This window comes from Bombus vancouverensis, chromosome 5 (assembly GCF_051014615.1).
Source record: "Bombus vancouverensis nearcticus chromosome 5, iyBomVanc1_principal, whole genome shotgun sequence".
Lineage (NCBI taxonomy): Eukaryota > Metazoa > Arthropoda > Insecta > Hymenoptera > Apidae > Bombus > Bombus vancouverensis.
The window spans coordinates 9,846,278-9,855,402 of record NC_134915.1 but is presented as its reverse complement, the minus strand read 5'-3'; the positions used below and the strand labels follow the sequence as shown (position 1 = coordinate 9,855,402).

At 28.8% G+C, this 9,125-nt stretch overlaps 1 protein-coding gene and 1 pseudogene across 4 annotated transcripts; one reads left to right on the top strand and one right to left on the bottom strand.

Moving 5' to 3' along the window:
- Positions 1 to 96: 96 nt before the first annotated feature.
- LOC117160586 (HP1 and insulator partner protein 1) lies at positions 97 to 9,115 on the bottom strand. 3 transcript variants are annotated; one of them, XM_033341433.2, is made up of 8 exons: positions 8,901 to 9,115; positions 4,419 to 8,343; positions 4,123 to 4,292; positions 3,850 to 4,025; positions 3,551 to 3,761; positions 3,312 to 3,455; positions 1,898 to 2,061; positions 97 to 1,498 (listed from the first exon to the last, which is right to left on the bottom strand). In XM_033341433.2, exons 2-7 carry the CDS (start codon positions 8,293 to 8,295, stop codon positions 1,909 to 1,911), a joined length of 4,731 nt encoding a protein of 1,576 aa, XP_033197324.2. In that variant the 5' UTR covers positions 8,296 to 8,343; positions 8,901 to 9,115; the 3' UTR covers positions 97 to 1,498; positions 1,898 to 1,908. The 3 variants fall into 3 exon arrangements, with proteins under 3 accessions (XP_033197324.2, XP_076474921.1, XP_076474920.1); XM_076618806.1 differs by having other exon boundaries at positions 97 to 2,061; positions 4,419 to 4,547; positions 4,617 to 8,343; XM_076618805.1 differs by having other exon boundaries at positions 97 to 2,061.
- LOC117160639 (uncharacterized) lies at positions 2,058 to 4,086 on the top strand (annotated as a pseudogene). The gene is made up of 4 exons (XR_013058490.1): positions 2,058 to 2,361; positions 2,451 to 2,639; positions 2,715 to 2,923; positions 3,024 to 4,086. The product of XR_013058490.1 is annotated as an uncharacterized LOC117160639 (transcript).
- Positions 9,116 to 9,125: the final 10 nt, after the last annotated feature.

Below are 9,125 nucleotides of genomic sequence, written 5' to 3'. Positions count from 1 at the left end.
ATTTCAAATATAATATATACTACATACATACGCGCATGTGTGCGTGCACGAACACAAATAGGTGATTATATATTTTTAATACATACTAAACGTAAATTGGCTTGTGAATATTTCCTTTATATTTGTATGGGCTTTATATTCAATGATAATACAATGTTTTAGAATGGCTTATTCTTACATGTGTAACATTTGTACAAGAGCGACTGTATTCTTTACAACATACTTCATGTTTTTGAACAGTATTCAATGAAATTTCTCAATGTTGCCTTGAGTCTTATTTCATAGCCCCTTATGATCCCTAAAACATCGCATACGTTAAGTTCGAGAAAGGTTATACGTTCACTTTACTTGAAAAAGTTTTTTCCCGAACTTGTGTAGAATGTTACATCATCTTATTATATGTATGCATCAATTGAAAATAACTTTGTTTTATATTCTTTTCGTATTCATGATTTATGTGGTATCGAAGTAAAATACAGCATTTGTATTATAAAATAGTTCAATTTTTTGTTTTTTGACATAAAACATTTTCGACATGAATGCATTGTTTAAATCAATATTATAAATACGTATATACTTATATATTATTTTTTAATATTTGATATTTGAAATATACATAAACAATAATATAAATAATCGAAACATATAATGATGCACATTACCAATTGAATAAAGATTATCTGAAAGCAATTTGATATATTTAAAATTATTTTAATCGTTACTCAATTATTCTTGCACTTTTTTCAGAGTGTAATTAGAAATATCTTCTTCTACATCTATGCTTGTTTTTATCCTTTTATAAACTGACCAAGGCACAACATTATATCAGTATAAAAGAATCACACATTACTTTTTAGTGTTTAATTTAAAATTACATTCTGTTCAAAATTTATTGTTGTGTGTGCAAAGAACACAAATTCACCCCAATGCTTACAATGGTTGTCTATTTTATTCTACAGTAATAATATGTTATGGAAAGTTTATACACACATATATAGAATAAGGTGTATAATATCGTTTTGGATAATGTAATTAATTATGCATTTGTATCATGAGTAATTTTATGATCTTTTCATTTATTTTTTACTTTTCTTTTTACATGAAATATTAAAGTGTAAAATCGATTGTATTCTCTATATGTGTTTTCTGTTTTTCAGCAAATTATACATTTTTTAGGCAAAGCATAATTTAAAAATTATTCAAAACAATAATATTAGATACCTTATCTGTATTGTATGTGATTATGCGTGCATGTAAATCCATATTCTAAATCATCTAATATTAAAATAGTTCATCCAAATAATTGATTCTATATTTTATATCTTAATTTAAAATAACCGTGCGTTGATTGATGTAAAATGACACCAGATCCATGACTTCTTTTCTCGCTTTTACGTTCCCCAAACTAATTATCTCGTTATTAATCTTCAAATCCAATTTACAATACTAGGTATGTTGGAATATGACGTTAGTACTTCCATTCAAAGTCATTGGGCATCTGTAGCACACAATTGAATTTTTTGAAGTCTTTTTAGAAGATATTTTAATTGAACTCATTGTCATTTTCATATTTTGAGTATCATTGATAATGCATTATAATTTCATATACAGTATTCAATAATAAATGATAAATGTGAGAACTAACTTTGAAACAATTCTTCTTTTATAAGGAAATAATGTATTATACAACTTCATATACAAATTATATATAACAAATGACAAACATGTATTTACACTTTGCATATTGTTATATGTACTATAAAATTATTACCACCACATGTAATACTTCGCCAAAATAATTGTTTCATTTCTTGTACAATAATAGTCTCTTATTTCTTTCTTAGTATATAAGTTACAAGTAACTAAAAACAGATGTACAGATAAAACGGAGTATTACCATTTAAATATTTACTGCATTTTTCCATCAATGTAAGCCTTTATGGCAGTTTGACATTCTACAGAACACCAATGCTGTATCAGCAAATACGTTTCTGATTCTAATGCTGCATCCAATTTTTTTCGCAAACTATGACGTAACAATGTCTTCGTAGCTTCCATAGACTGAAAATGAATAAACAGAATATTAAATAACAGTTCTCAATGCATATGCAAACAAAGAAAATTCAGGATGTATAGAATAAATATTAATTAGTTTTATACACATCACTGATACGAGTGCAAGAGCACAGTGTTCCTATTTTCATTTTTAATATAACATTGATTCTATAAATCAATTTAGTTGTGTGTATAAAAATGATTATTTTAATTTATTTCCTATTATTCACGATAACTAAATGTTTTAGTTCTTATGTTATAATTAGCAGTAAATTAAATAATACTACATTCAAGTACTGGGATGGTGTATGTATATCCAATTATTATATAGATGGGATAGAAGATATTTATAAAATATTATATATAGAAAAAATATGTAATGTATATTATTACAGATTAATGGAGAGAGTGATTTGCATGAATGTGTAATAAATGCAGTATGTAGCGTAACTCATAACCGATTTTGGGTATCTAGTTTAACAGAAAGACTTTGTCGTTGTTCTAATGGAAAAGAATGTCCTTGGCAATGGACAAGAGAACTTGGAAATTCGTCTATTTCGCTTAACAACAAATCGCACATGAAGGTATGTACAAACATAAATTTCACACACATTTAAACCTATATTTAAAAATTATCTTTTTCTCTTTTATTTTTGCAGTTTTGTGCTCCAATAACAGAACTCAGCACATGTAAATATAATCAAGAAGGAATAGAAATTCATGGTAAAAGTGATAGAAATAATTCTTATCTAATACCATATAATGTAACTTTAAACACCGGAGTAACACAGGATTACATTACTGGAGACTTAAAAAATATACATATCTAGAAAATGATTTTATTATACAAACATTTAAATGTGTAAAGGTAGGTGTTTTCGAATATTTGTAAAATGTATACTTTAATATATTCTAATAAAAGCTTGTATACATTTTAATAAATCTTACTTTACTTTTTTTTTATATAGAGAAGAATGTGCAACACTTATGAATTTTGTGGACATATACGGTCTGATGTATACTCAACATACTATAGATGTACTTGTCCAGAAAATCATTTATGCATTTTCCAAGATAGAAACAAAGAGAATGTTCAAGAACTATTATATTCTGGTTCTGCTTATAAAGGTTACTGTCTACCATTTAACAATGCATAATGTTCACTTTACAAGTCATAATTTTAATTTAATGGACATAACATCTATGTATCTAAATAATAACAATATTATAAAAAAAAACTTATATAAAATACATACCTGTGAGGATTGCTCACTCATAGCTTTTAGGGTTGGTAGTAATTCAACCTGAAATCTATCAGGCCATAAAACTCGAGTAACAAGACCAGCTCTTAGTGCTTCACTAGCTGTTAGAGTTCTACCACCTAATAATAATTCACTTGTCTGCAATTTTAATTCAAATTTGATTTAATATTACTTTTACTACATGTAAGAACCTTGATTAATTATGAGAAAGATGTAATGCTTAATATACTTACAATTGCACTTCCTAATATATGTGATAAAGTAAATACAGCAGCACCTTCAGCAATTTGCCCTAATTTACCATAAGGTGTACTAAATGTGGCTTTGTCGCTAGCTATCACAAGATCAAATAAAGGCAACATTGTTACTCCAAGTCCAACTGCAGCTCCTTGAACTCCAGCAACAATAGGTTTGTTGAATGATGCTAAACTTTTAATGAAGTCCCTAAGTACAAAAAAAGTGAACTTTTTAATTAATTAAATATATGTAACATATGTATATGATACATATTTATACAAGGATAACTACATACTTAACTGCATCTGCCATTTCCTGGGCATGTATCCGCCGTTTTTCCTTATTTGTATGTAGCAACATAGATAATTCGAGACCTTCACAAAAACTGCTACCTGTTGATGTTAATAAAACAACTCTACAATCATCATCCTTTTTTAGAATTGATAATGTTTCACGAAATTCTTGCATCACCTAAAAGAATTAATGTAATGTGATATATAAATAAAATTATGTATTTATAACATAAAAAAAAGTACTAAATATATAATTTCCTCCATAATTTTATTACCTGGAGAGTGAGAGCATTTCTTATTTTTGTTGAAGATGATGGTGTAAGTATTAACTGCACAAGATTTCCATGTCGACGTATATTTATTTCCTTATTACTAAATTGACTTCGAATTTCCATTTTTGTTTTATTATTATCTGATTCTAGTGTTTTGGTTGTATTTGCATTGACTAAAAAATAATCTTATTCAGTACCTCATGTACTACATAAGAATGTAATTATTATCATAATTTAGTAAAAATATAAAAATTTATTATAAATACGAAATACTTTTACTTTTTCAAAAATGATTTCACCTTTATTTTTGCGATTTGTTGCTGAATTTGCAGACCGACTCCCAGCATTGACTACTGATAGCGCATTTGCAGCTTCTGCAAGGCAGGCTGAAAGTTCATCTTCTTCTTTGGAAAATTCTTCATTGTTATCTGGTTCATTTGTTTTAGCAAATGTAACTTTGTTCTTTGTAGTTTTCTTTGTTTTTGATGTTACCTTACCTGTAGCTGTACCATTTGATCTTGTAATAACTTTCCCTAAACCATTATTAGTTTCGTCTGTTTCTGGTTGTTTGGGATTTTTATCAGCTTTTTTTGAATCCAACTTTTTATTAAGACGTTCAGGAAATACCATTTTATCCTCTACAATGTCAACAAAATCAATTCCTGTGTCACTTTTTTGTACAATCTTCTTTTTACTTTTTTTTACATTTATTTTTTCGTCTTGTGAATGTCGTCTTTTTGTAGATCTTAAGGAATGGAATCCCCCTTCATCAACTTTAACTCCTTCATTTTTCTCTGGAGTATCAATACTAACTCTAGGACTTCCAGATGCACTGGAAAATGAGCTAGATGAATGTCTCCTAATTATAACAGATGCATCTGCTGCATTTCTTATTTTTGCAGGTAAAATAAACTCTTGAGATAAATTTATTTGTTTTATTGGTGTGGCTTGATCTCCAATTTTTTTATCTACTTGCATATCATTCAAATATATAGAAGTCCTTTTAGATCTTGGTTTTGATACACCTGCTGAAGTACGTAATCTTAAAACTGCATTACGTACTAACTTCTTTCTAAGTTTAAGCTCACGTTGTACTTTTTGTATATCCATAACTTTTGCTTGAGATTTGGTAATGGGAACTAATCTTTTTTTATCTGGTTGTTCTACATCGTACAATAAATTTACAACACCTTCATCTTGAAGTAATCTATCTATTTCGTTTATGATTTTCTTTTTTGGTTTAGAATCTCCAGCATTATTTTCTGTAGATCGTTTTGCCTTTGAAACTATCTTTGATCCTGATTTCTTTGATGTGTTTAATTTAGTTTTTAAGGTAGCAGTTTTCTTATTTGAAGATATGTTTTGCCTTAATATCTTTTTTACTGCTATATTTTGTTTAACAATAGATTGTGATCTCTTTTTATTAAGATTTTGTTTTGAAGTTTTTATATTACATACATTTTGTGTATCATCAAGTTTGTCTAATGTTATATCTACTTTATTATTATTTGTGACATGTTCTTCTGTTATTTCATCTGTTATTATGACATTAACCTCATCATTGGGAAGCACCATGGTCTCCTTAGATACATGATTTTCAGTTAACAAGCTAATGTCAGGTGGAGCTTGGTCTTGAGGTTGCTTCTTGCCCAATGAAAGTTTTCCTTTATATACTTTTTGACGTTTTACAATGTTCTGTTGTTGTTCATGCTCCCTAGCTTTTTCTGTTAGTTTTCGTTTTCTACCTGATCTTGACTCATCTACTCGTATATCTTTTTTTCTTTCTGAAGTATGGGATTCGATAAGCAAAGAAGATGAAGCATAATCAGAAGAATTCGTATCCTCTACAGATTCTGTAGTTTTATTTTTTGGTTCCATTCCAATTGTTTCTTTCTCTGTTTTAGATATGATTTTTGTTTTTATTGCTTTAGAAGATTTAGTAGGTGTAGCTTTAATTATTTTCTTCTTCTTCTGTATACTTCTTTTAGATGATGCAATAGGTAATTCCAGAAGTTGTTTCAATGCTAGTTCTCTTTCAACTAAGGGATCAAGTTTTGGTGGTGTGTTATAACCACTTTGTTCAAACTTTACTGAACGTTTTCCTTCCTCTGCTAAAATTGGTGGTTTTAAGTTAGACCAATCAGGATCAACATCACCTTCCAGTATTGCTAACAGTTCTTTATTATCAGAATTGCTTTCTTTGCTAGTTCCTGTACTAGTATTATCTGATGACCTTTTATCACATTGAATAAGGGATTGATTAGTAGGCTGAGGCAATGGTATAAGTGCTGGTAAAGCGGTTCCTGGACTACCTACTAATTTACTTGATAATCTCTGGGTTAGTTTTTTAACAAAAAATATATCAGGTCGTGGTGGTTGTTCTACTACTTTTTGTTTCTCACGAAATCGTTCTTTTAATGCTTCTGCTATTTCAACCTGTGAAGATTGGCTGGTTAAATTTCGACCACGATTAATAGGTATAATTTGCGAAGTTTGACTAAATGTCACAGTATCATGTGTTGAATCTTTTGTAGACTTCCCAACAGCCTGTGATATAGAATGAGTTAGTTGGTCTTTGAGTAATGATTTTATACTATTTTGTTGTTTCTTTATAGTTTGATTGTTATCAAGTTGTTCCTTTGATACTTGCATTTCTTTGTTTTGTTTAGCAACTTCTACAGCCTTCCCATCATCTACAACTGGTTCTTTTTCAATGCATGTAATTTCTTCTTCAACCAGCACAACTGTGCCTTCTTCTATAGTTCGTGTTTTTGTGTCATTTAGTAAACTTTTCAATTCAATTTCTACAGTATCTGGAGTTTTAGATACCGACTGACTATCATCTTCTGCATTTTCAACACCCCAATCATCAAAGATATCCTGAATTACACTTCTTTTGTTAGTTATGCTCACTTTATCTGCTTCACTTATAGATTTATTCCTTCCTTCTGTATTAGCAACATGTGTAGGTACGACAATTTTATTATGAATAATTTTCTTTTCTACATTAATTTTATGTGAACTATCAAAAGATTCAGTCTTGCCATTTCCATTTGTTGTTTCTTGTTCTACATTATATTTTGCATCAGTATTTTTACACTCTTCCTTTATGTCCTCTCCTTCAATATCAGTGCCTTCTTTAATACTTACATTCTTTTCTTTAATATCAATGTCATCTGCAGTTCCTAGATCATTAATTACCCCTGAGGTAATAGGAGTTATAGAATCGTTTCCTGTCTTTGTGTGATTTAATACTTCCTTATTGTCTTTCTGGCTACAATTTTCAGGAACTTCTTGAGCCACAATTTCTGTTGAGATTACTTCTATAATTGTTCCATCACTTTCTTGTGCATAATCTATCAAATTAAATTCTTCATTTACAATTTCAGTGTTCTTCATTTCTTTTTCTTCTGCAGAAACATTTTTTTCATTGGAATTTACAACAGCATCCTTTTCATGTACAGTTAAAACAATATTTTCTTCTGTACTTTCATTCATTTCATTAATAGTTTCTACGGTCAATACCATTACTTCTGAACTACTATCAACTAGTTTAGACAAATCTGTGTCTGTATCCGTGACGTGCAATGTTTGGTCTTTATCATCAAAAGTCTCACTAAGTGTTTTAATTAATGCTTGACACTGAGCATTAGTATCACCAACTGTATCTATATTTAACACTGTACAAACGTTATGTTTCTCAATGTTTTGTTCACCCTCATTTGTATTAAATACTTCAGCATTGTTTGTACTTTCTTTATCTAAAGATGTGTCATCTGCATATCTTGAATGATCTCCAACCTCGGTTGTATTTTCTGCTTGCTCTTCTTGAGATTTCTCATCTTCTTTACATTGATCATCAATTTGTGGGTCCTTATCTATTATTTCTTGTTCTACTTCATTAATCGCAGCGTTCTTTATGCTCTCTGTCTCACTACTTTCTTTACTTTCAAATTTTTTATTTAAATCTGTTATATCACATTTATTTACTACTAAAACATCTTGAATTATATTATCTGTACATTCTTGTGACTTATTTTCTTGATTTTCCGGAATATCCTTCACATCCTTTACAATATCAGTCGTTGATTCTGATATTAATGAAGAAGATACATCTACTTTTATCGATGATTCTACTTTATTAATGTTACTGTGCACTTCATCTAATTGTTCCATGGTAAAACATCAAGATTGTTACAATTACTTAAGAAGTCATGGATTGTCCTGTTGATAGAAAACAATTAATGTCATTAATACTTAAAATATATATTACAAATAAAATAGTCAATCAGAAAGAAATAAGTGTCAAAGTTTATTTGTCATTTGCTTTTTTTAAATGTAAATTGAACAGTACGAAGTAGATCCATAATCTTATTATTTACTAAATACCAAATAAAAAAATTTTAAACTATCATAACCTTACTAAAATTTTTAAATCAGACGAAAATGAACTTTTAATTTTTTTCTCTGATTTAAACAAAATAAAATTGCAAACAGTGCACAAAAAAGGTTTAAATAAATTGCGATAGTTAATTTTATGTTAAAAAATACGGAAGTTGTTTTATATCAACTAATACATTTCGACATTCCTGAGAACAATAGTAAATAGTGCGTTGTAGATTCATTTATAAAGTGATATAATTGATTACACGTTGCCCTACAATAATATTATTCGATATGTTTTAATTAATGCCATTGTACTTAGCGTTTTACATTGTTTAATAGTATATTTGTTAAATACATATGTATATATGATTTTAATGGCAGAGGAAGAAACTTACCAACCAGGACTGGCGTATCCATACCGTGTATGTTCCAGTGAAAATCACACATTATTTAAGTTCTGTAAGATTGGTTTTAAAGTAAAACAACTTTATAAACCAAAGATTTTATGTAAAATGCACTTTAATGAACCTCTGATGGGAAAAACGATTACTTCCTTATATCCAAACTCAATGTTTACAAGAATGAAGTCGAAGGTCCGTACTACTGTCATCAATTTAGAT